We start from the raw sequence: 27,352 nt of genomic DNA, 5'->3' as shown, positions 1-27,352 counted from the left end.
TAAAATGGGTAAAAACACACTTCTTTCCACAGGGCCAGGCGGAGACAGGGATGCAGCTTAAGCCCCACCCTCTTCAACATATAAACTCAGCAAAAAAAATAAACATCCTCTCACTGTCAACTGCATTTATTTTCAGCAAACTTAACATGTGTAAATATGTGTATGAACATAACAAGATTCAACAACTGAGACATAAACTGAACAAGTTCCACAGACATGTGACTAACAGAATTGGAATAATGTGTCCCTGAACAAAGGGGGGGGGGTCAAAATCAAAAGTAACAGTCAGTATTTGGTGTGGCCACCAGCTGCATTAAGTACTGCAGTGTATCCCCTCCTCATGGACTGCACCAGATTTGCCAGTTCTTGCTGTGAGATGCTACCCCACTCTTCCACCAAGGCACCTGCAAGTTCCCGGACATTTCTGGGGGGAATGGCCCTAGCCCTCACCCTCCAATCCAACAAGTCCCAGACGTGCTCAATGGGATTGAGATCTGGGCTCTTCGCTGGCCATGGCATAACACTGACATTCCTATCTTGTAGGAAATCATGCACAGAATGAGCAGTATGGCTGGCGGCATTGTCATGCTGGAGGGTCATGTCAGGATGACCCTGCAGGTAGGGTACCACATGAGGAAGGAGGATGTCTTCCCTGTAATGCACAGTGTTGAGATTGCCTGCATTTACAACAAGCTCAGTCCGATGATGCTGTGACACACTGCCCCAGGCCATGACGGACCCTCCACCTCCAAATCGATTCTGCTCCAGAGTACAGGCCTCGGTGTAACGCTCATTCCTTCGAAGATGAACGTGAATCTGTCCGTCCTGTCTCCCTGTAGCGCTGTCTCACCAAATTGAGACTCTGCATTCAGAATTCTGCAAAAATATCCTCTGTGTACATCGTAAAACCCCAAATTACGCATGCAGAGCAGAATTAGGCCGATAGCCGCTAATGATCAAAATCCAGAAAAGTGCCATTAAATTCTACATCCACCTAAAAGGAAGTGTTTCCCAAACCTTCCATAACAAAGCCATCACCTACAGAGAAATGAACCTGGAGAAGATCCCCCTAAGCAAGCTGGTCCTTGGGCTCTGTTCACAAACACAAACAGACCCTACAGAGCCTCAGGACAGCAACACAATTAGACCCAACCAAATCTTGAGAAAACAAAATACCTGACCACTGTGACTGACCCAAAATTAAGGAAATCTTTGACTATGTACAGACTCAGTTAGCATAGCCTTGCTATTGAGAAAGGCCGCTGAATGCAGACCTGGATCTCAAGAGAAGACAGGCTATGTGCACGCTGCCCACAGAATTAGGTGGAAACTGAGCTGCATTTCTTAACCTCCTGCCAAATATATGACCGTATTAGAGACACATATTTCCCTCAGATTACACAGACCCACAAAGAATTTGAAAACAAATCTAATTTTGATAAAATCCCATATCTATTGGGTGAAATACTACAGTGTGCAATCACAGCAACAAGATTGTGACCTGTTGCCACAAGAAAAGGGCAACCAGTGAACACTATTGTAAATACAACCTTTAATTATGTTTATTTATTTTCCCTTTTGTACTTTAACTATTTGCACATCATTAGAACACTGTATATAGACATAATATGACATTTGAAATGTCTTAATTCTTTTCAAACCTTTGAGTGTAATATTTACTGTTCATTTCAATTCTATTTATTTCACTTTCTTTGGAAATGTAAACATATGTTTCCAATGCCAATAAAGCCCCTAAAATTGAAATTGTATTGAATTGAGAGAGTAAATCTGCAATGTAAACAACGGGAGGAGAAGTCTCATACCACATCATATCCTCTCCGGTCTCTGCCAGGGGGGAAGTGTTGGCCTTGTCTGTCATGACTGACAGTCGATGGAACATCACCCTTATACTGTATCTGTTCTGTTGGGCCCCGAGGGTCCCTCTCTGCATCTCTGTGTGGTCTTCTCTCTTTCCTTTATTTTGACTATTCCCTGGGAAATCCTTTAGTGATCCTCACAACATGTCCCATGTCCCTTTTCTTCCTCTCTTTATTTCCCTTTTCACCTATTGAACAGAATTTCTGATAATCCATTAACTCGAAAAAGCATTCAGTGGAGCAAATAGGCCTGAGTTTCAGTCATCTCAAGAGTAGTGTTTCAGTCGAACAAACAGGCCTGACGTTCAGTCATCTCAAGAGTAGTGTTTCAGTAGAACAAATAGGCCTGACTTTCAGTCATCTCAAGAGTAGTGTTTCAGTGGAGCAAATAAGCCTGAGTTACAATGTACTGCATGATCGCTCCATCACTGTAGTGCAGTCTTGTGCGTGTGTGTTTGTGTGTGTGTGTGTGTGTGTGTGTGTGTGTGTGTGTACGCGTGTGTGTGTACGGGCGTGTTTGTGTGCGTGTGGGCGTATGTGTGTGTGCGTATGTGCCAGCGGAGTCTACTAAGGGCCCTCATTAGGCCCCTGACACAGATAGGCCCCATTTAGACATGCAATGTGTGCCACATGACAAGCCTAATCGCTCACCCTCAACACAGGCCTTGACCAGGCAACCTCAGCATGCTGTTACTTACAACTATGTCCAGTTGAAATGGACAGCTGGATAAAGAACACACCTGGAGAACTGAGGCGGATCAGCGCCAATAGGCTGTAAATACATGGCTGCACCAATGATGCCTCTTTATCTACTGAAATGTACTTTCTATCTAGATATTGTAAATGGAATGGAATATAGAATGGAATATACTTAAGCATTGAGGCCCGGCGAGGTGTTGTATATGGCCAATATAATAACGACTAAGGGCTGTTCTTAGCACGACACAACACGGAGTGCCTGGGCACAGCCCTTAACCATGGAATATTGGCCGTATACAACAAACCTCCAAGGTTCCTTATTGCTATTAGAAACTGGTTACGAACGTAATAAGAGAAATAAAAATAAATGTTTTGTCATACCTGTGGTATATGGTCTGATATACCACAGCTGTCAGCCAATCAGCATCCAGTTTATAATCTGAAATAATGTTTCTTGTTGTTGTTGTTGTCAATCATAATGACCTTTATCAAATGTCAATGGGTCTTAAATATGATGCTCACCATCCTTGTTCAGATGACTTGGGTCACAGCATTATTCCTGTGGAACTGTCTAGTTTCTTCATAATCCATACAGTCTATCCCTCTGTGGATATAGCTGGTTCTTGGACTGCAATGTTTAATTGTGCCCTACTTGGTCAGAGTATTCGTAATGGGTTTGAAAATGTGGCAAATCGAGAGTGATTGTTGAGGATAATTGTTATGCTAGGATGATGAGTAGTAATTGTTGAGGATAATTGTTATGCTAGGATGATGAGTAGTGATTGTTGAGGATAATTATTATGCTAGGATGATGACTAGTGATTGTTGAGGATAATTGTTATGCTAGGATGATGACTAGTGATTGTTGAGGATAATTATTATGCTAGGATGATGACTAGTGATTGTTGAGGATAATTGTTATGCTAGGATGATGACTAGTGATTGTTGAGGATAATTGTTATGCTAGGATGATGACTAGGGATTGTTGAGGATAATTATTATGCTAGGATGATGAGTAGTGATTGTTGAGGATAATTGTTATGCTAGGATGATGACTAGGGATTGTTGAGGATAATTGTTATGCTAGGATGATGACTAGTGATTGTTGAGGATAATTGTTATGCTAGGATGATGAGTAGTGATTGTTGAGGATAATTGTTATGCTAGGATGAAGACTAGGGATTGTTGAGGATAATTATTTTGCTAGGATGATGAGTAGTGATTGTTGAGGATAATTGTTATGCTAGGATGATGACTAGGGATTGTTGAGGATAATTATTATGCTAGGATGATGAGTAGTGATTGTTGAGGATAATTGTTATGCTAGGATGATGACTAGGGATTGTTGAGGATAATTGTTATGCTAGGATGATGAGTAGTGATTGTTGAGGATAATTGTTATGCTAGGATGATGACTAGGGATTGTTGAGGATAATTATTATGCTAGGATGATGAGTAGTGATTGTTGAGGATAATTGTTATACTAGGATGATGAGTATGAATGTGTATCAGCCTTCTTTTCCTCAATCACATGCCAACAGAATAGTGTAATTTAACACTGAACACACTAGAGTACATGGCAGTGCTGGTGTGAACCATTAAGAAAACAGAGACTGAGACGGAACATGTTTTTTCCTTTGGTCCATGAAGCCTCTGTTGAAATAATCTTAACCTTTGCCTAAATTGCAGGTGGCAGGTAGCCTAGCGGTTAGAGCATTGGGCCAGTAACCTAAAGTTCTCTTGTTCGAAAACCCGAGCTATCAAGGTGAAAAATGTGTAGGTTTGCCCTTGAGCAAGGCACTTAACCCTAATTTGCTCCAGCGGTGCCATACTACTATGGCTGACCCTGTAAAACAACATATTTCACCTATCCGGTGTACGTGACAATATAGCAATTCTTTTTTTTGCACCGTTGGGAACATTAAAATCCCATAAGATTCACATACTGTACCTCTATCAAGTTTAATCAGCTTATCGTGTCTATCTGAGCTCTCCAGAGAGAGACTCAACTATAGTATTCAATCCAATCACATACTATTCATGTTTCTTGATTGTAAAAAATAATGAGAGGTTGAATCACGAGAGACAAATCAACCATAAAATAGCAGGAAAAATGCCCTGCTCATTCATTGCTGAACTTCTCTTTAGATAATATCACACTTGGAGGGTGAGTGAGTCTGTAGGCTAAGTGCATGGAAGTGTGAGTGTGGCAACTGTTAGACGGCTCAGCTCAGCTCCTGAATAGGAAATGACTCGGAGGACAATGGACTGCATAAAGAGAAACTCTAAACAATGCGCAGAGAGTGCATTCAATTACATTTTCAGGACTGCAAAATGGCTGCAATTTTGAAGATTGCTCTCCGGACCTTGTTTCTGTAGTCGAAAATATGCTTCAGGAAACTTCTGAATAAAAGTTATGAAAATATTTAGCTATTTTCAAGTCTTCAGGGTTTTGCTGTGGTGACTGCAAGAGGATATATAGATTTTTGCTTATGGTATCATACAATGCCCTCAGTTTAGGCTCTGGTATGGTATACTGTAAAGTGGTTCACTATCACTATGTCAGTCTGCTGTGAGGATACACCTTTCGCATACTCAGTTTCAATTAGTACCCCGAGTTTTCCTTACTACATAACTTAACCAGGAAAAACTATACTCCCTAGCCATAATATCAAACCAAAAGCCTTTTAAATGTAGCTCTGGAGAACAATGATACTAAAAAGTAACATACAACGCATGAAAAGTTATCTGAGCCTTAAGTCTGGACTGTAATGTTTCTGACATGCACCTGAAGACCTGTACTGTAGCCTGTATTGTAGTCACTACTGTAGCCTGTACTGTAGCTTGTACAGTAGCCTGTATTGTAGTCAGTACTGTAGCCTGTACTGTGGCCTGTACTGTAGCCTGTACTGTAGCCTGTACTGTAGCTTGTACAGTAGCATGTATTGTAGTCAGTACTGTAGCCTGTACTGTGGCCTGTACTGTAGCCTGTACTGTAGCCTGTACTGTAGCTTGTACAGTAGCCTGTATTGTAGTCAGTACTGTAGCCTGTACTGTGGCCTGTACTGTAGCCTGTACTGTAGCCTGTCCCTAAATCTGTGTGATCTTCAACCAGCTTATCTTACTATTGTTGTCATGCCATGTATGACAAGACTGTATTGCAACAGCATGCCTGCATGACAACGATAGTCTGAGAAGTTGGCTAAAACTCATACATATATGAGGACATGCATGCCAGAAGGCATGCCATGAACATACAGTCCATCTAGAGAAAGGCCTGGTTAAGAGATGCCAATAATCTCTGGGCCAACCTCAGATTGGAGCAGCAAGCATGACCAAAAGACCATAAACTGTTAAATGTAATTAGATCTGCAGTGGCAGGCTGTGGTGCCACATTAGTGTCTGAAAGGACCAATGTGGCAGTCAGGATCCATTTTCCTTTCACAGTGACAGCATGGTGCCAGTGCCATGCGATGGGCTACGGCCTCAAAGCCTTAACACGCCCTAATACACAGCTCCAACTGAGCCAGTGGGAAAGCTATGTGCCTTTTTGTAAAAAAAAAATAGCAATGGAAAAATACTATGATTATAATCCCAGATACAAACGATACAAATGATTACACTCATGGAGAGTGCTTTTTAAACATATCTCCTTCATAAATAACATCTGCTGTAATCCCTCTCATCTGCTTCTTTTGCTGTGAGATTTGGGGCTGCATTGTCACTGAGGCACGGCTGAGCACACAGTAATGCCTTAATCCAGAGGGGTTGGCTCATCGAGATGTGGATTAGGCTGCTGCATACGTCTTCCGCCTGACGCTAAACAAAGAGAAGGAAAAAGCATAATCATCAGCAGAAATCCAAACCGCCGAGATCATCCACGCTTTCCCCCTTGTTTGTAAGATGGGACACCCATTGTGCTTGGGGAGACTTGTTGATAAACCCGGCATGAAAAGAGAAATGCCAGCGCTTTGGTGTGCTGCTGCATGTTCAAACTTGAGTTTTGAAGTGGAAGTCGATAGGGACTTATTCCTCTTTGAATCCTCAGCAGTGGCGGTTCTAGACCATTTCCTAGACCATTTCAACTGGGGGGGCCAAGCTGGGGCCAGTTATACTGTTAGAGGGGGCAGTTACATTAGACGTTATTGTTGTCATTTCGTTTTCTTCACTGCATTGCAGGCATTAGCAGGCAAAAGACCATGATCATAATCATCATCGTTGCCGCTGTCTAATAACGGATGTAAAAAAAAGAACGATAGCAAAAAATTGTTATCTAAAAATTATTTCATACTCCACATTTAGGGGGGCCACAAGGGGGTCGAAAATTGTCCCCCCCCCCCCCCCAGAACTGCTAGTGATCCTCAGCAGAGAGCAGTGATGCTATACTTAATATCTTCAAAGGGGCATCTTAAGGAAGTAAATGTTGTTGTGTAGTTTAAATAATTGATAATATCTCAAAGGAGAATCTCAGGAAAATATGTCGTTGTGTATTGTTTGTTGTGTAGTGGTGACTGATTTGTTGATGGTGAGAATTTGCAGACATTTGGCTTCTAAGTCATGTGACATACCATTACTATAGTTCGAATGGCAAAACATATTGGGGAAAAACACCAACAAAGAATTTCAGTGTGCGATAACACTACACAGTAACACATTGTAGTTTGACATTATTCTCACAAAAGCTGTTTCCCAAAATCCCCCCACCCACAGTTCTCACTTAGAGAATGGAAGAAAACATTTTAATAGATGACTGAAGAGATGATTTGACTAGGCAGAAACCCCTAGACAGAACAGACCAGAGAGAGAATATACAATCAGCATATCCCACTTATTCTCTCCTCACCCCACAAGTTACATTTCAAACTTTCTTGAATAGAGAAGTTGAATTTTCATATTTATTTTGGTTACCTCCCTACATTTGCATATTCTGCTTTGACTTTTTTGTATATATATTTTTTTGCTCAACCTTATTAAGAAGGAAAGAAATTCCACAATTGAACTTTTAACAAGGCACACCTGTTAATTGAAATACATTCCAGGTGACAACCTCATGAAGCTGGTTGAGAGAATGCCAAGAGTGTGCAAAGCTGTCATCAAAGGGTGGCTACTTTGAAGAATCTCAAATATATTTTGATTTGTTTAACACTTAAAAAAAAATATATATATATATATATATATATATATATATTGGTATATATAACGGTTGTGTTGTGAGAAGGTAGAAGTGGAATACAGAAGATAGACCTATTTGGAAAAAGACCAAGTCCATATTATGGTAAGAGCAGCTCAAAAAGGCAAGGAGAAACGACAGTCCATCACTACTTTAAGACATGAAGGTCAGTCATTCCAGAAAATTTCAAAAACTTTGAAAGTTTCTTCAAGTGTAGTCGCAAAAACCATCAAGCGCTATGATGAATCTGGCTCTCATGAGGACCGCCACAGGAAAGGAAGACCCAGAGTTACCTTTGCTGCAGAGGACAAGTTCATTAGAGTTACCAGCCTCAGAAATTGCAGCCCAAATAAATGCTTCACAGAGTTCAAGTAAACGACACATCTCAACTTCAACTGTTCAGAGGAGACTGCGTGAATCAGGCCTTCATTGTTGAATTGCTGCAAAGAAACCACTACTAAAGGACACCAATAATAAGAAGAGACTTGCTTGTGCCAAGAAACACGAGCAATGGACATTAGACCGGTGGGAATCTGTCCTTTGGTCTCATGTGTTCAAATTTGCGATTTTTGGTTCCAACCGCCGTGTCTTTGTGAGACACAAACTAGGTGAACGGATGATCTCTGCATGTGTGGTTCCCACCGTGAAGCATGGAGGAGGAGGTGTGTTGGTGTGGGGTGCTTTGCTGGTGACACTGTCTGTGATTTGTTTAGAATTCAAAGCACACTTAACCAGTATGGCTACCACAGTATTCTGCAGTGATACGCCATCCCATCTGGTTTGCGCTTAGTGGGACTATCATTTGTTTTCCAACAGGACAATGACCCACCTCCAGGCTGATTAAGGGCTATTTGATCAAGAAGAAGAGTGATGGAGTGCTGCGTCAGTTGACCTGGCCTCCACAATCACCCAACCTCAACCCAGTTGAGATGGTTTGGGATGAGTTGGGCTGCAGAGTGAAGGAAAAGGAGCCAACAAGTGCTCATCATATGTGGGAACTCCTTCAAGACTGTTGGAAAAGCATTCCAGGTGAAGCTGGTTGATAGAATGCCATGAGTGTGCAAAGCTGTCATCAAGACAAAGTGTGGCTACTTTGAAGAATCTCAAATATATATATATTTGTTTAACAGTTTTTTGGTTACTACATGATTCCATATGTGTTATTTCATAGTTGTGATGCCTTCAATATTATTCTACAATGTAGAAAATAGTAAAAATAAAGAAAATGTATATATATATATTACAATTCAAACTAATGCTTTCACTCTCTCTCTCCTCTGTCCTTCAGGCATAGCTGGCAACCCAGTGCTCTTCAATGAGAATGGAGACGCCCCTGGTCGCTATGAGATTTATCAGTACCAGATCAGAAACAGAACAGCCGAGTACAAAATCATAGGCCACTGGACCGAACAGCTCTATCTGAATGTAAGCATTTATTTTTTATATATTTAATATGCAGATACAGTACTTTAGTTATATTATCGGACTTATGCCCTCCAAATGACCTTTACCTGTTTCACCATTTGGTGTCAGTGGTTCTCCTCCCAAAGAAGCTTTGATGGGATGTTGTAGTCTGTCGGTTCTACTTTAGTGCTTCCTTTGCTCAGTAATTCCTCCTAAACCATTAGCTACTGCTTTGTGCACATGTCTTCAATGGTGCAAACATCCAGAGGGTGATTTAATGATTAACAACAAGTGACTGGGATGAAAAGAAACCAATAAGAGCTTAAAAACAGACACCATCCACTGTCTTGGTGAAACAAAACGGTGGAGTTGTGGACAGCGGAGGTTACAAAGCTATAACAATGAATTACATGAAGCCGGTCCTGCAAATAATGTTTGAATGGAATATGAAGAGATGGCCTTGGGCAAAGAAAGATTGAAAGAAAAAAGAAACGCGTTTCCATGGAGTTGACCTGGGTCTGTACCTCAACGCTGTGTGAATGGTGGAAGACAGTGAATGTTGTTGTAAATGTGGTGTAAATGCTAGTCCTGCGGTGTGCGCCAATTCTCTTTCCAAAGGAGCTTTTAGTTTAATAGGATTCTTATAGCTGTTAATTAAATACACATTTGGGGATGCGTTTTCTGCCTATGAATTTAACAACCACCATTGATGGCAAAAAAGTTAATAACATAACACTAAATATATCCTTTCAATAAGACAAATAGTGATTATATGTAATAGACTTTTTAATGGAGAGGAGAAAGAAGCCCCAAAACTAACTGTATGCCAGTGGTAATTGCCATTAAGCATGAATGGGTTACAAGTTTATGGGTTACAGTGTTAGTTATTTGTGAAGTGTTTGACTGTACCCCTCATCTCCTCTTCATCCCCCCTCAGATCCGAGCAATGCACTGGCCAGGTGGAGGTCGTCAGATCCCTTTCTCCATCTGCAGCCACCCCTGCCAGGCCGGAGAGCGCAAGAAGATAGTGAAGGGCATCCCTTGCTGCTGGCACTGCGAGCGCTGCAACGGCTACCAGTACCAGTCAGACACCTACAGCTGCAAGATGTGTCGCTTTGACCTGCGTCCCAACGAGAACCACACTGCCTGCCGTCCCATCCCCATTGTCAAGCTGGAGTGGAGCTCCCCATGGGCCATCATCCCTGTCCTCATCTCCGTGGCGGGCATCATGGCCACTCTGTTCGTGGTGGTCACCTTCGTCCGCTACAACGACACACCCATCGTCAAGGCGTCAGGCCGCGAGCTCAGCTACGTTCTGCTGACTGGTATCTTCATGTGCTATGCCACCACCTTCCTCATGATTTCTGCCCCTGATGTTGGCATCTGCTCCCTCAGACGGATCTTCCTGGGTCTGGGGATGAGTATCAGCTACGCAGCCCTGCTCACCAAGACTAACCGCATCTACCGCATCTTCGAGCAGGGATCTATGTCGGTGAGCGCCCCCAGGTTCATCTCCCCAGCCTCCCAGCTGGTCATCACCTTCAGCCTGACTTTGGTGCAGCTACTGGGGGTGTGTATCTGGTTTGTGGTAGACCCGTCTCAGGCCATCATCGACTACGAGGACCAGCGCACGGCCAATCCGGACATGGCCCGTGGCGTGCTCAAATGTGACATCTCTGACCTTTCACTGATCTGCCTGCTGGGTTACAGCATGCTGCTCATGGTCACCTGCACAGTGTACGCCATCAAGACCCGGGGGGTGCCGGAGACCTTCAACGAGGCCAAGCCCATCGGCTTCACCATGTACACCACCTGTATAGTCTGGCTGGCCTTCATTCCCATCTTCTTTGGCACCTCCCAGTCCACAGAGAAGGTAAGATCTGGCTGGCCTTCATCCCCATCTTCTTTGGCACCTTCCAGTCCACAGAGAAGGTCCACTCAGAGTTGTCTTCTTTCTTGGTCTGTTCATTTTCTGTTGTTGTTGATATGCAAAAGGACAGCATTAGCAGAAATATGATTCTACAGACCATGTCTATCTCTTTCTCAGTTGAAACATATTTATTTTTTATAATGCTTTGTTTATAGAGAGGCAATTGTACCTTTGTTCATCATGGACGGACTGTGCTGGTCAGTCAGTGTCCTGTAGATGGACATGGCTGGATGAAAATAGCATTACGCTATGGTATGCATGAGCGTTTTCTGGCAGAGCTTAACTTCTTTGGGCTAGGGGGCAGTATTTTCACATCCGGATAAAAAACGTACCCGATTTAATCTGTTTACTACTCCTGCCCAGTAACTAGAATATGCATATAATTATTGGCTTTGGATAGAAAACACCCTAAAGTTTCTAAAACTGTTTGAATGGTGTCTGTGAGTATAACAGAACTCATTTGGCAGGCAAAAACCTGAGAAGGTTTCATGCAGGAAGTGGCCTGTCTGACAAGGTGTTGTTGTTCTTGCTTCTGTTTATTGAAGAGTCAGGATCTTAGCTGTAACGTGACACTTCCTACGGCTCCAATAGGCTCTCAGAGCCAATAGGCTCTCAGAGCATGAATGGGTTACAACGAATTCGTCCCGCCTAGCCCAGAGAGGTTAAAGGGTGGTGAATTTTGCTGTTATACTCTGTGTCAGAACACCAATTTTCATTTTGTAGTCAAAGATTTAATCACCCCTGCAGTCTTGGTTTGATGAAGACTAAAATGACATGCAAAATATTGTATAATTCTATGACTTATATCTGAGATTCTATTCAATTGAGGAGGCCATTCATTTTGGAATATCAAAACTTCTCATCTGAAGACAAAAGACATGCAGAGCATTTGAAGAGAATTCCCCTGAGCTCTGCAAGCCCTTTGCCTACAGTAGACTACTTGTGATTCTGTGACATGTGTATGTGACGGCTGTGTACTACAGCTGACCGATGAGTTGTTTACACAACCACAGCGTTCCCACTTGTGTCATCTTGTCAAATTAATGAGCCTGGCCTGGTGAGCTGCAAATCCACTGGAAACACTGGGATTCATACCTCGTGTCAAATTTTATTATCAATTTAGATTTGATAAACCTGCCCGTTTATACCTGGTTCTAACATCCGTCCTCTAACAACCGGCAAAAAATGTATCATAAGGAATAAGGTTTTGAAATTTCGAGGTATAAGGAGGTATAAGAAAGCTCAGGAAATATTTTAGTTTTTGGGACACATATTTAACCACTTATTTGTGTCACAAAACTACCTCTATACTTCCATTAGTTTGTATCATTAGTTTGTACCTTCTGAAGAGTCTTGTGACACTTGTGGGGGTCGTAGAGCAAAACACCATCATGTTCGTGAGAGTCTACCCTTTCCATAGTGGGGTCATATTAGTTTGTAGCGCAAACGGTTCAGAAGCTACAGGCAATGGGCACATAAGCAATATGAATTCAGACTAGTCCAAACCGTACAGACGTTTTTGTGAGAAGATCGATTGTCGGATGTCTCACGGTCTGACAAACGCTGCTGTAGCTCGGCTACCTTCCACCGCAGATGTGGAAGGCCGACAGGCGGATGTGGTGGATTGAGACGCAACCCATGCAAAAAACTGATAACTCTATCTTAAACTGATGGACTTTGATGGGGATTTTTAAAATGATATTACTTAAATTGACACAGGGATGTGTTAATAGACTCTTATTAAAGTCACCATTGGTCTCATGGTGAAATCCCTGAGTGGTTTCCTTCTTCTCTTGCAATTGAGTTAGGAAGGACACTTGTAACTTTGTGGTGACTGGGTGTATTGATATACCATCCAAAGGGTAATTAATAAATTCACCATGCTCAAAGGGATATTCAATTTCTGCTTTTTGTCACCCATCTACCAATAGATGCCCTTCTTTGTGAGGCATTGGAAAATCTCCCTGGTCTTTGAGGTTGAATCTTTATTTGAAATTCACATGCTTGACTGAGGGACCTTACAGATAATTGTATGTGTGGGGTACAGAGATGAGGTAGTCATTCAAAAAACATGTTAAACACATTGTTGCATACTTATTATCTGACTTGTTAAGCAAATGTTTACTCCTGAAGTTATTTAGGCATGCCATTAGAAAGGGGTTGAATACTTAATGACTCAAGATATTTCACCTTTACATTTTTTATTAAAACCTGATATGGATAGGGGGCAGTATTTTCACGGCCGGATGAAAAAACGTACCCGATTTAAACTGGTTACTACTCTTGCCCAGAAATGAGAATATGCATATTATTAGTAGATTTGGATAGAAAACACTCTGAAGGTTCTAAAACTGTTTGAATGGTGTCTGAGTATAACAGAACTCATATGGCAGGCAAAAACCTGAGAAAAATTCGCCCAGGAAGTGTAGGATCTGAGAAATGTAGTTCTTCTTTCTAGTCCCTTTTGAAACTAAAGTATCTGTGCTGTTGCACTTTCTAAGGCTTCCATTGGCTGTCTAAAGCCTTCAGAAAGTGGATTGAGCCTTCTCCTGTCTCTGGGCAGAGTATAGGAGCTCAGTTACTGAGTGGTCTTCCTGAGGACGAAGAGATTGGATATGCGCATTCCCGCGAGCATGCTGTTTTTTCTTTTCCTCCTTGAATGAATACACTATTGTCCGGTTGGAATATTATCGCAATTTTACGTTAAAAATACCATAAAAATTGATTTTAAACAGCGTTTGACATGCTTCTAAGTACGGTAATGGAACATTTAGACTTTTTGTGTCTCGAATTGCGCTCGCGCGTTACTCTTTGGATAGTGACCTGATAGCACAAACAAAACGGAGGTATTTGGACATAACTATGGATTATTTTGAAGAAAAACAACATTTCTTGTGGAAGTAGTCGTCCTGGGAGTGCATTCTGACGAAGATCAGCAAAGGTAATACAATATTTCTAATACTAATTCTGAGTTTAGTGTGCTCCGAACTTGGCGGGTGTCAAAATAGCTAGCCGTGATGGCTGAGCTATGTACTCAGAATATTGAAAAATGTGCTTTCGCCGAAAAGCTATTTTAAAATCTGACACAGCGATTGCATAACGGAATTCTGTATCTATAATTGTTATGTATTTTGTCAACGTTTATGATGTGTAACGACGGTCGTCAGGAATGGACCAAGGCGCAGCGGGTTGAGTGCTCATAATTAACTTTAATATAAACACTTACACAAACAAAACAAAACAAAACGATGGACGACGAATACAGACTTGACGGCAAAATACAGCAATTCAAGTGACAACCTCCCAAAAATTACAAACACAAACACACCCTAATATATAAGACTCTCAATCAAAGGCAACTAGACAACACCTGCCTTCAATTGAGAATCCACACCCCAAGTAACTAAACATAGAACCAGACTAACTAGAAAGAACATAGACTAACAGAGCAGTGAGCAAAAAACCCCGGAATACATAAATCTACTACCCTCTACATAATACACACCCCGAACCACATAAACCAAATACCCTCTGCCACGTCCTGACCAGCCGACACTAACAAAATAACCCTCATACTGGTCAGAACGTGACATTACCCCCCCCCCCCCAAAGGTGCAGACCCCGGATGCACCTCACACACAAAAAAACAACAACAACAAATAACCCCCAAAACACTAATAAATCCCCAAAAGTACATGGGAGGGAAGGGAGGGTGGCCACCGTCACCGACGGTGCTCCTGCAACACCCCCCCAACCCCAATACTCCCCCCTCAGGAGGTGGCTCAGGAGCCGGACGCAGACCCCACTCCACCCCTGGCTCACTCCCCTCATAAACTGTCTCTACAGTGATGTCCCTCCCTGTCGACCCCGGACTGTAGGGTGACTCTAGGAGCTCTGGACTGTAGGGTGACTCTAGGAGCTCTGGACTGTAGGAAGACTCTAGGAGCTCTGGACTGTAGACAGACTCACTTGGTTCTGGACTGTAGCCAGACTCACTCGGCTCTGAACAGTGGGCCGTCTCACCTGGTTCCGAACAGTGGGCCGTCTCTCTCCGGGGCACTGTCGCCGGAAGTTCTGGATGAGGCACTGTTGCCGGAAGTTCTGGACGAGGCACTGTTGCCGGAAGTTCTGGACTGTAGCCAGACTCACTCGGCTCTGAACAGTGGGCCGTCTCACCTGGTTCCGAACAGTGGGCCGTCGCTCTCCGGGGCACTGTCGCCGGAAGCTCTGGACGAGGCACTGTTGCCGGAAGTTCTGGACGAGGCACTGTTGCCGGAAGGCCTGGTGCGTGGGGCTGGCTTAGGACGTGCCAGACTAAGGACACGCACCACATGGCTAGTACGAGGAACATGGACAGGACGAGCTGGACTGGGCTGACGCACTGAAGCCTGGTGCGTGGTGCTGGTAATGGAGGTACCATACTGGAGACACGCACCTTAGGGCTAGTGCTCTGAGCGGGAACAGGACGTACTGGACTGGGCTGACGCACTGGAAGCCTGATGCGTGGTGCTGGTACTGGATATGCCAGACTGGAAACACACACCTTAGGGCTAGTGCGTGGAGCGGGAACAGGACATACTAGACTGGGCTGACGCACTGGAAGCCTGGTGGGTGGTGCTGGTACTGGATAAGCCAGCCTGGAAACACACACCTTAGGGCTAGTGCGTGGAGCGGGAACAGGACGTACTGGACTGGGCTGACGCACTGGAAGCCTGGTGCGTGGTGCTGGTACTGGATATGCCAGCCTGGAAACACACACCTTAGGGCTAGTGCGTGGAGCGGGAACAGGACGTACTGGACTGGGCTTACGCACTGGAAGCCTGGTGCGTGGTGCTGGTACTGGATATGCCAGCCTGGAAACACACACCTTAGGGCTAGTGCGTGGAGCGGGAACAGGACGTACTGGACTGGGCTGACGCACTGAAAGCCTAGTGCGTGGTGCTGGTACTGGATATGCCAGCTTTGACACACACACCTTAGGGCTAGTGCGTGGAGCGGGAACAGGATATATTGGACCGTGAAAGCGCACTGGCGGTCTCGAGCGCAGTACTGGCTCCACCCTTCCTGGCTGGATGCCCGCTTTCCCCTGACAAATGCGGGGCGCAGGTACTGCGCACACCGGCCTGTGAATACTAGGCCTCAACGCCGTGCACCTCACTCCAACGCACGGGACCTGACTAATACTAGGCTGCCCCCAATAAGCATGGGGATTTGGATTGCGGCTCAATCCTGGCCCTGCCAAACTACCCGTGTGCCCCCCAAAAAAATATTCTTGGGGCTGCCTCTCCGGCTTAATAGCCAGTCGTCTTCCCCTGTAGCGTTCCCAGTCTTCGCTCCATTTTTTCCATGGGCCCTCTCCGGCCATAATCTGTTCCCATGTCCATTTCTCCCGTTGGTCCAACTCAAATTCCCTTTGCTCCACTAAGTCCACCTGTTGCTCCTTCCTCTGCTGCTTGGTCCGGATTTGGTGGGAGGTTCTGTAACGACGGTCGTCAGGAATGGACCAAGGCGCAGCGGGTTGAGTGCTCATAATTAACTTTAATATAAACACTTACACAAACAAAACAAAACGATGGACGACGAATACAGACTTGACGGCAAAAGACAGCAATTCAAGTGACAACCTCCCACAAATTACAAACACACCCTAATATATAGGACTCTCAATCAAAGGCAACTAGACAACACCTGCCTTCAATTGAGTCCACACCCCAATTAACTAAACATAGAACCAGACTAACTAGAAAGAACATAGACTAACAGAGCAGTGACCAAAAAACCCCGGAATACATAAATCAACTACCCTCTACATAATACACACCCCGAACCACATAAACCAAATACCCTCTGCCACGTCCTGACCAGCCTACACTAACAAAATAACCCTCATACTGGTCAGAACGTGACATGATGAGTATTTTGTAAATTTACCGGAAGTTTTTGGTGGGAATACATTTTCTGAACATCACGTGCCAATGTAAAAAGCTGTTTTTGGATATAAATATGAACTTGATTGAAGAAAACATGCATGTATTTTATAACATAATGTCCTAGGAGTGCCATCTGATGAAGATCATCAAAGGCTAGTGCTTCATTTAGCTGTGTTTTGGGTTTTATTGACATATATGCTTGCTCGGAAAATGGCTGTGTGGTTATTTTGGTCTATGTACTCTCCTAACATAATCGAATGTTTTGCTTTCGCTGTAAAGCCTTTTTGAAATCGGACAACGTGGTTGGATTCAGGAGAGGTTTATCTTTCAAATGGTGTAAAATAGTCATATGTTTGAAAAATTGAAATTATTGGATTTTTGAGGTTTTGTATTTCGCGCCATGCGATCCCATTGGCTGTTGGCTAGGGGTTCCGCTGGCGGAATGGGGTTCCGCTAGCAGAACGCCTAGATGTAGGTTAAAAATGAGGTTAAAAATGATTCAGTCCTGGTTAAAAACAAGTTGTCATCAAATTGGATTTGATAACATTTCCAATATCCTCGCTCACATGGAAATTCTGTAAGAGTAATGTATATGCCAATTATTTGATGGTCCCACCACATTCTAACTTTTGGTGCCAGCAAGCATGCTATACAAAAAGTAGTCAAGACGACTAGCTTCATTGAGCCTCCGCCATGTACGGTGTGCAAAGCTGTCATCAAGGCAAAGGGTGGCTACTTTGAAGAATCTAAAATCTAAAATAAAAATGTTTAACACTTTTTTGGTTACTACATGATTCCATGTGTTATTTCATAGTTTTGATGTCTTCACTATTATTCTACAATGTAGAAAATAGGACAAATAAAGTAAAACCCTTGAATGAGTAGGTGTGTCCAAACTTTTGACTGGTAGTGTATATCTAACTAGGTCAGTATATTTAAGCCTCCATATATCCACTAGTTGTCACACCCTGATCTGTTCCACCTGTCCTTGTGATTGTCTCTACCCCCCTCCAGGTGTCGCCCACCTTCCCCATTATCCCCTGTGTATTATACCTGAGTTCTCTGTTTGTCCGTTGCCAGTTCGTCTTGTTCGTCAAGTCAACCAGCGTTTTTGTTCTCAACGCCTGCTTTTCCCAGTCTCTCTTTTTCTCGCCCTCCTGGTTTTGACCCTTGCCGGTCCTGACTCTGAGCCCGCCTGCCTGACCACTCTGTCTGCCCCTGACCCTGAGCCTGCCTGCCAACCTGTACCTTTGTCCCACCTCTAGATTGTTTGACCTCTGCCTACCCTGACCCTGAGCCTGCCTGCCGTCCGGTACCGTTGCCCCACCTCTGGTTCACTGACCCCTACCTGTCTTGACCTGTCTTTTGCCTGCCCCTGTTGGAAAATTAAACCATTGTCAATTTGACGTGTCTGCATCTGGGAGTTACCTTGATTCCTGATACTAGTTCCAATATATCCATGATATCCGTGATTTCCTTAAGTGCATGACGGTGATAGTTTGTAGTGTGTTATCCTTTATGATCCATTAAGGTATTTAAAACTGTATCATAATCTCCCACCATATTAATAGAGTATTGTATTGGTTCTAGGCTTGATAAAGTATTATATATATATATATATACTTTCAAAGAAGTGTGGATCATCATTATTTTGACCGCATAGATTAATGAGCCAAATATGTTAATAGTCCAGTAGCATATTTAAAAGAATCCATCTACTTTGCGGATCTGTTGGGACAATTTGCACATTTGGTTCAAAATGATTGTTTGTTAATATCATCACCCCTTGGCAGACCAACCCTATCCACCTGGATACTAGGGCTTTTGAGAGATTGAGACCCATCGTTTAAAAAGAGCCCACAGCGCCGCCTATAGAACAGAAGCAGATTAACAGCCAAAAGCATTTCCAACGCCCTCACCTCGATTGTATTGTATCCTGTTATTTAAAAAAGTAGCTATATATTAAAAAATCTTGCATATCTTAATTTATTTCCACAATTAACAAATAGTATGCGTAATAGTGTAAGCATTTCAAACGAAGGACCTATAAACCGGATTGTCATTAGGAAAAAAAAAAACATTTTTGGCAAGCAATTATTGTTTGGGAAACAATTATTATAATTCATCCTCTGCTGTTCCTATCATCATTACCTCTTAGCAATAGATGTGGGATACATACACACACTCTCCCCACCCTTCCCCGAAAAACAACCACAAGTTCAGATGTTAAACAGTTGTTCCATCCCTGAGCTCAACTCAAGAGAAGACTTGATGTGCAAATATGTACTGTATACAGTTGTAGCTGTTTGAGAAGGCATGCAACATTGAGCAAGAATGAGGAGTATGATTTAATAACTTTGTAAAATGTATGAAATCACATACAAGTCATAAAGCTTAAGTTACAAGGCATTCACAAGCATAACAAGGTATTATTCTAGGCATGATCAGAGAAGGAGGGAGAGAAGTCAAAGCCTGAAAGGCCATGCCTGAAGAGTCCCTGAGGTGGAGAGAGAAAGAGAGAGAGTATCTCACCAGCCCAGGTCAGGAACAAGGAAAGAGAGAGAACAATGAATCTAAGACACTTTTATAACATCAATCAAATCAATCAAATCAATCAATCAAATTTATTTTTATATAGCCCTTCGTACATCAGCTGATATCTCAAAGTGCTGTACAGAAACCCAGCCTAAAACCCCAAACAGCAAGCAAAGCATGTGAAAGAAGCACGGTGGCTAGGAAAAACTCCCTAGGAAAAACTCCCTAGAAAGGCCAAAAACCTAGGAAGAAACCTAGAGAGGAACCAGGCTATGAGGGGTGGCCAGTCCTCTTCTGGTTGTGCAGGGTGGATATTATAACAGAACATGGTCAAGATGTTAAAATGTTAAAATGTTCATAAATGACCAGCATGGTCAAATAATAATAATCATAGTAGTTGTCGAGGGTGCAACAAGCACGTCCGGTGAACAGGTCAGGGTTCCATAGCCGCAGGCAGAACAGTTGAAACTGGAGCAGCAGCACGGCCAGGTGGACTGGGGACAGCAAGGAGTCATCATACCAGGTAGTCCTGAGGCATGGTCCTAGGGCTCAGGTCCTCCGAGAGAAAGACAGAAAGAGAGAAAGAGAGAATTAGAGAGAGCATATTTAAATTCACACAGGACACCGGATAAGACAAGAGAAATACTCCAGATGTAACAGACTGACCCTAGCCCCCGACACATAAACTACTGCAGCATAAATACTGGAGGCTGAGACAGGAGGGATCAGAAGACACTGTGGCCCCATCCGATGATACCCCGGACAGGGCCAAACAGGCAGGATATAACCCCACCCACTTTGCCAAAGCACAGCCCCCACACCACTAGAGGGATGTCTCCAACCACCAACTTACCGTCCTAAGACAATGCCGAGTATAGCCCACAACGATCTCCGCCATGGCACAACCCAAGGGGGGGCGCCAACCCAGACAGGAAGACCACGTCAGTGACTCAACCCACTCAAGTGACGCACCCCTCCCATGGACGGCATGGAAGAACACCAGTAAGCCAGTGACTCAGCCCCTGTAAAAGGGTTAGAGGCAGAGAATCCCAGTGGAAAGAGGGGAACCGGCAAGGCAGAGACAGCAAGGGCGGTTCGTTGCTCCAGCCTTTCCGTTCACCTTCACACTCCTGGGCCAGACTATACTTAATCATAGGACCTACTGAAGAGATAAGTCTTCAGTAAAGACTTAAAGGTTGAGACTGAGTCTGCGTCTCTCACATTGGTAGGCAGACCATTCCATAAAAATGGAGCTCTATAGGAGAAAGCCCTACCTCCAGCCGTTTGCTTAGAAATTCTAGGGACAATTAGGAGGCCTGCGTCTTGTGACCGTAGCGTACGTGTAGGTATGTACGGCAGGACCAAATCGGAAAGATAGGTAGGAGCAAGCCCATGTAATGCTTTGTAGGTTAGCAGTAAAACCTTGAAATCAGCCCTTGCCTTAACAGGAAGCCAGTGTAGGGAGGCTAGCACTGGAGTAATATGATCAAATTTCTAGGTTCTAGTCAGGATTATAGCAGCCGTATTTAGCACTAACTGAAGTTTATTTAGTGCTTTATCCGGGTAGCCGGAAAGTAGAGCATTACAGTAGTCCAGCCTAGAAGTAACAAAAGCATGGATTAATTTTTCTGCGTCATTTTTGGACAGAAAGTTTCTGATTTTTGCAGTGTTACGTAGATGGAAAAAAGCTGTCCTTGAAACAGTCTTGATATGTTCTTCAAAAGAGAGATCAGGGTCCAGAGTAACGCCGAGGTCCTTCACAGTTTTATTTGAGACGACTGTACAACCATCCAGATTAATTGTCAGATTCAACAGAAGATCTCTTTGTTTCTTGGGACCTAGAACAAGCATCTCTGTTTTGTCCGAGTTTAAAAGTAGAAAGTTTGCAGCCATCCACTTCTTTATGTCTGAAACACAGGCTTCTAGCGAGGGCAATTTTGGGGCTTCACCATGTTTCATTGAAATGTACAGCTGTGTGTCGTCCGCATAGCAGTGAAATTTAACATTATGTTTTCGAATGACATCCCCAAGAGGTAAAATATATAGTGAAAACAATAGTGGTCCTAAAACGGAACCTTGAGGAACACCGAAATTTACAATTGATTTGTCAGAGGACAAACCATTCACAGAGACAAACTGATATCTTTCCGACAGATAAGATCTAAACCAGGCCAGAACTTGTCCATGTAGACCAATTTGGGTTTCCAATCTCTCCAAAAGAATGTGGTGATCGATGGTATCAAAAGCGGCACTAAGATCTAGGAGCACGAGGACAGATGCAGAGCCTCGGTCTGACGTCATTAAAAGGTAATTTACCACCTTCACAAGTGCAGTCTCAGTGCTATGATGGGGTCTAAAACCAGACTGAAGTGTTTCAGTCTGGTTTTACATTCAAAAAGTGTTTCAGAGTTGTTTACATTCAAAATCTGAGTTGTTGAACCTTTAATCAGACATCAGACCTACAGGATGTGAAGACAACTGAACCTCTGCTACCCATAGGTGTGTCAAGAAGTGTTTGGTGAGATTAGACAGAGAGGGCAAAATTCCTGAGAAGACAATAAAATGTTTTACATAGAGTGTTGATTAGAGTCACTTCGGGTGATGGGCCACCGTACAGTATTGGTTCTTTCAAATACCTTTGAGTAATCGGTGGAGCCTGCCTGGATTTGAGTGTTAGATGAGTGGGGTTTGCACTCTTTGGGACTATTCTATGGGTTCTGTTGTGCCAGGTAAGCTGAAACAGTATTCAAAAGAACAAAAATCTTTTTTGAACCTCAGGTCTGCTGGGATGTACAGGTCAAATGGGACACTGGGAGAAATGGACGGAGGTTGAGTTTTTAGCACATAACTGTAGCTACAGTACAGTGCAGTGTACGGCTCCACAGCCTTCAGATAAAAACAATGGTTGAAATGAGTAGGTGGAAGTAGACAGCTATTAGGCAGTCAAACAAAGAACAGGGTCTTCGTAGCTGTCATGGAGAGCACTGTTTATCTACTCAGGGGTGAGAGGCCAGTGAATGGCTCTCACTGGCAGGGAGGATACTATCAGTGAGGTTGGAGTAAAACAACAGAAAGAGTGGGTCTAAAGAGCTACTATAATGTCATCATCATCATAGTCTTTCCACTGGATGAAAAAATTATAATAATATATTCTGCTCTGTTAACTTCTCTACGCAGCTTGTACATTACTAATAGGTTGTACATGATTCATTGCTTGTACTTGACTAATAGCTTGCACATGACTAATAGCTTGTACATGATTAATAGCTTGTTCTTGACTAATAGCTTGTACATGATTAATACCTTGTACATGATTAATAGCTTGTACATGACTAATAGCTTGTACATGATTAATAGCTTGTACATGACTAATAGCGTGTACATGATTAATAGCTTGTACATGACTAATAGCGTGTACATGATTAATAGCTTGTACATGATTAATAGCTTGTACATGACTAATAGCTTGTACATGACTGATAGCTTTTCCATGATTAATAGCTTGTACATGACTAATAGCGTGTATATGATTAATAGCTTGTACATGATTAATAGCTTGTACATGACTAATAGCTTGTACATGACTAATAGCTTGTACACGACTAATAGCTTGTACACGACTAATAGCTTGTACACGACTAATAGCTTGTACATGACTAATAGCTTGTACATGACTAATAGCTTGTACACGACTAATACCTTGTACATGACTAATAGCTTGTACATGACTAATAGATTGTACACGACTAATAGCTTGTACATGACTAATAGCCTGTACATGACTAATAGCTTGTACATGACTAATAGATTATACACCACTAATAGCTTGTACATGACTAATAGCCTGTACATGACTAATAGCGTGTACATGATTAATAGCTTGTACATGATTAATAGCTTGTACATGACTAATAGCTTGTACATGACTGATAGCTTTTCCATGATTAATAGCTTGTACATGACTAATAGCGTGTATATGATTAATAGCTTGTACATGACTAATAGCTTGTACATGACTAATAGCTTGTACACGACTAATAGCTTGTACATGACTAATAGCTTGTACATGACTAATAGATTGTACACGACTAATAGCCTGTACATGACTAATAGCCTGTACATGACTAATAGCTTGTACATGACTAATAGATTGTACAGGATTAATAGCTTGTACATGACGAATAGTTTGTACATGATTAATAGCTTGTACATGACAAATAGTTTGTACATGATTAATTGCTTGTACATGATTGAATATCACTTTTTCACTACCTGCGACATTCTTCTCTTCTTCTGCAGTGCTTTACTGTGCATTTCATTATGACCATCGCCAGTTAGATGCATTCAGTCATTGTGCAAAATTTCCATAGAGATACTTGTGATAACGGGATGAAGCCTTTACTGAGATAGATTAATTGTGTGTAACTCCCGTTATCAGTATGATCTGTTGTTAACACAATGCAGACTCATCTGAAGAACAGACTGTTGTTAACACAATGCAGACTCATCTGAAGAACAGACTGTTGTTAACACAATGCAGACGCATCTGAAGAACAGACTGTTGTTAACACACTGCAGACGCATCTGAAGAACAGACTGTTGTTAACACACTGCAGACTCATCTGAAGAACAGACTGCTGTTAACACACTGCAGACTCATCTGAATAACAGACTGTTGTTAACACAATGCAGACTCATCTGAAGAACAGACTGCTGTTAACACAATGCAGACTCATCTGAAGAACAGACTGCTGTTAACACACTGCAGACTCATCTGAAGAACAGACTGTTGTTAACACAATGCAGACTCATCTGAAGAACAGACTGTTGTTAACACAATGCAGACTCATCTGAAGAACAGACTGTTGTTAACACACTGCAGACTCATCTAAGAATGGCGCCAAAGGAGATGGCTGCTGTTTTACGATCCCGTAACCAATTGTGCTATTGTGTATGTTTTTCACGTTATTTGAAACTTGTTTTGTACATAATGTTTCTGCCACCATGTCTAATGACCGAAAATAGCTTCTTGAAATCAGAACAGCGATTACTCACCTTGATCTGGATGAAGAATTTCTCTTTGTCCAGTTCAAGAGGCAGGTAGCCTAGTGGTTAGAGCATTGGGCTAATAAACAAAAGGTTGCAAGATTGAATCCCCGAGCTGACTAGGTAAAAATCTGTCGTTCTGCCCCTGAACAAGGTAGTTAACCCACTGTTCCTAGGCCATCATTGAAAATAAGAATTTGTTCTTAAATCACTAGTTAAATAAAGGTTAAAAAAATAGGGATTTATGAGAGGGATTTACTCCAGACACTGGAACAGGCCCTCAGCCCTGTCATTCGCAGGAGAAAGAGATGGAAAAGGTATCTCGGAAAGAGATCAGGGTGCCTTGTGAGGATCTGCTGATGAGTGGCTATTCTGCCTCTGCCAATTGGTACTATTGGCCAATGTACAATCGCTGGATAATGAATTAGATGAACTAAAAGCATGTATATCCTACCAAAGGGACATAAAAACGTGTGTTTCACCGAGTCATGGCTGAACAACGACATGAATAACATACAGCTGGCGGGTTATACACTGTATCGGCAGGATAGAACAGCAGCCTCTGGTAAGACAAAGGGTCGCGGTCTGTGTATAGTTGTAAAAAACAGCTGGTGCACGATATCTAAGGAAGCCTCAAGGTTTTGCTCGCCTGAGGTAGAGTATCTCATGATAAGCCATAGACCACACTATCTACCTAGGGAGTTTTCATCTGTATTTTTCGTAGCTGTCTCATATCACCACACACCGATGCTGGCACTAAGACCTCACTCAATGAGCTGTATACCGCCATAAGCAAACTGGAAAATGCTCATGCAGAGGTGGTGCTCCTAGTGGCTGGGGACTTTAATGCAGGGAAACTTAAACCCGTTTTACCTCATTTCTACCAGCATGTTAAATGTGCAACCAGAGGGAAAAAACTCTAGACCACCTTTACTTTACACACAGAGACGCATACTAAGCTCTCCCTTGCCCTCCATTTGGCAAATCTAACCATAATTCCATCCTCCTGATTCCTGCTTGCAAGCTAAAATTAAAGCAGGAATCACTATTGACTCAGTCAATAAAAAAGTGGTCAGCTGAAGCAGATTCTAAGCTACAGGAATGTTTTGCTAGCACAGACTGGAAAATGTTCCGGGATTCTTCCGATGGCACTGAGGAGTACACCACATACATACCCCAACCAGAAGCCAAGGATTACAGGCAACATCCGCACTGAGCTAAAGGGTAGAGCTGCCGCTTTCAAGGAGCGGGACTCTAACCCGGAAACGTATAAGAAATCCCAATATAACCTCCGACGAACCATCAAACAGAGTCAATACAGGAGTAAGATCGAGTCTTACTGCACCGGCTCCGACGTTCGTCGAATGTGGCAGGGCTGGAAAACTATTACAGACTACAAAGGGAAGCACAGCCGAGAGCTGCCCAGTGACACGAGCCTACTAGATGACCTAAATTACTTCCATGCTCGCTTCGAGGCAAGTAACACTGAAACATGCATGAGAGCATCAGCTGTTCCGGACAACTGTGTAATCACACTTTCCATAGCCAATGTGAGTAGGATGATTAAACAGTTCAACATTCACAAGGCCGCAGGGCCAAACGGATTATCAGGACGTGTACTCTGAGCATGTGCTGACCTACTGGCAAGTGTCTTCACTGACATTTTCAACCTCTCCCTGTCTGAGTCTGTAATACCAACATGTTTCAAGCAGAGCACCATAGTCCCTGTGCCCAAGAACACTAAGGTAACCTGCCTAAATGACTACCGACCCATAGCACTCACGGACTGTATCCATGAAGTGCTTTGAAAGGCTGGTCATGGCTCACATCAACACCATTATCCCAGAAACCCTAGAACCACTCCAATTTGCATACCTCCCCAACAGATCCACAGATGATGCAATCTCTATTGCACTCCACACAGTCCTTTCCCACCTGGACAAAAGGAACACCTATGTGAGAATGCTATTCATTGACTACAGCACAGCGTTCAACACCATAGTGCCCTCAAAGCTCATCACTTTTTAATGTATTTTTTATTTCACCTTTATTTAACAAGTTCTCATTTCCAACTGTGACCTGGCCAAGATAAAGCAAAGCAGTGCGACACAAACAATACAGAGTTACACATGGGATAAACAAACATATAATCAATAACACAATAGAAACGTCTATATACAGTGTGTACAAATGTAGTAAGATTAGGGAGGTAAGACAATAAATTGGCCACAGTGCTAAAATAAATACAATTCAGCAATTAAACACTGGAGTGATAGATGTGCAGAAGATGATGATGTGCAAGTAGAGATACTGGGGTGCAAATGAGCAAAAAATAAATAACAATATGGGAATGAGGTAGTTGGGTGGGCTATTTACAGATGGGCTATGTACAGGTGCAATGATCTGTAAGCTGCTTTGACAGCTGATGCTTGAAGTTAGTGAGGGAGATATAAGATTCCAGCTTCAGTGATTTTTGCAATTCGTTTCAGTCATTGGCAGCGGAGAACTGGAAGGAAATGCGGCCAAAGGAGGAGGTTGCTTTGGGGATGACCAGTGAAATATACTTGCTGGAGCGCGTGCTACGGGTGGGTGCTGCTATGCTGACCAGTGAACTGAGATAAGGCGGGGCTTTACCTAGCAAAGACTTACAAATGACATGGAGCCAATGGGGTTGGCGACAAATATGAAGCGAGGGCCAGCCAACGAGAGCATACAGGTTGCAGTGGTGGGTAGTATATAGGGCTTTGGTGACAAAACGGAT

General features: G+C 43.0%; 1 protein-coding gene across 1 annotated transcript in view; it reads left to right on the top strand.

The window, feature by feature from the left end:
* LOC106566015 (metabotropic glutamate receptor 4) overlaps window positions 1-27,352 on the top strand; it is a 207,323-nt gene that overhangs the window by 158,555 nt on the left and 21,416 nt on the right. Inside the window, exons 7-8 of the mRNA XM_014133787.2 lie at window positions 9,035-9,171; window positions 10,088-11,023. Coding sequence (XP_013989262.1) covers window positions 9,035-9,171; window positions 10,088-11,023 — 1,073 coding nt within the window. The remainder of the gene's footprint in view (window positions 1-9,034; window positions 9,172-10,087; window positions 11,024-27,352) is intronic.

Source organism: Salmo salar, chromosome ssa12 (assembly GCF_905237065.1).
Source record: "Salmo salar chromosome ssa12, Ssal_v3.1, whole genome shotgun sequence".
Lineage (NCBI taxonomy): Eukaryota > Metazoa > Chordata > Actinopteri > Salmoniformes > Salmonidae > Salmo > Salmo salar.
Note: the sequence above shows the minus strand (reverse complement) of the source record. Positions and strands in the feature narration are given on the sequence as shown.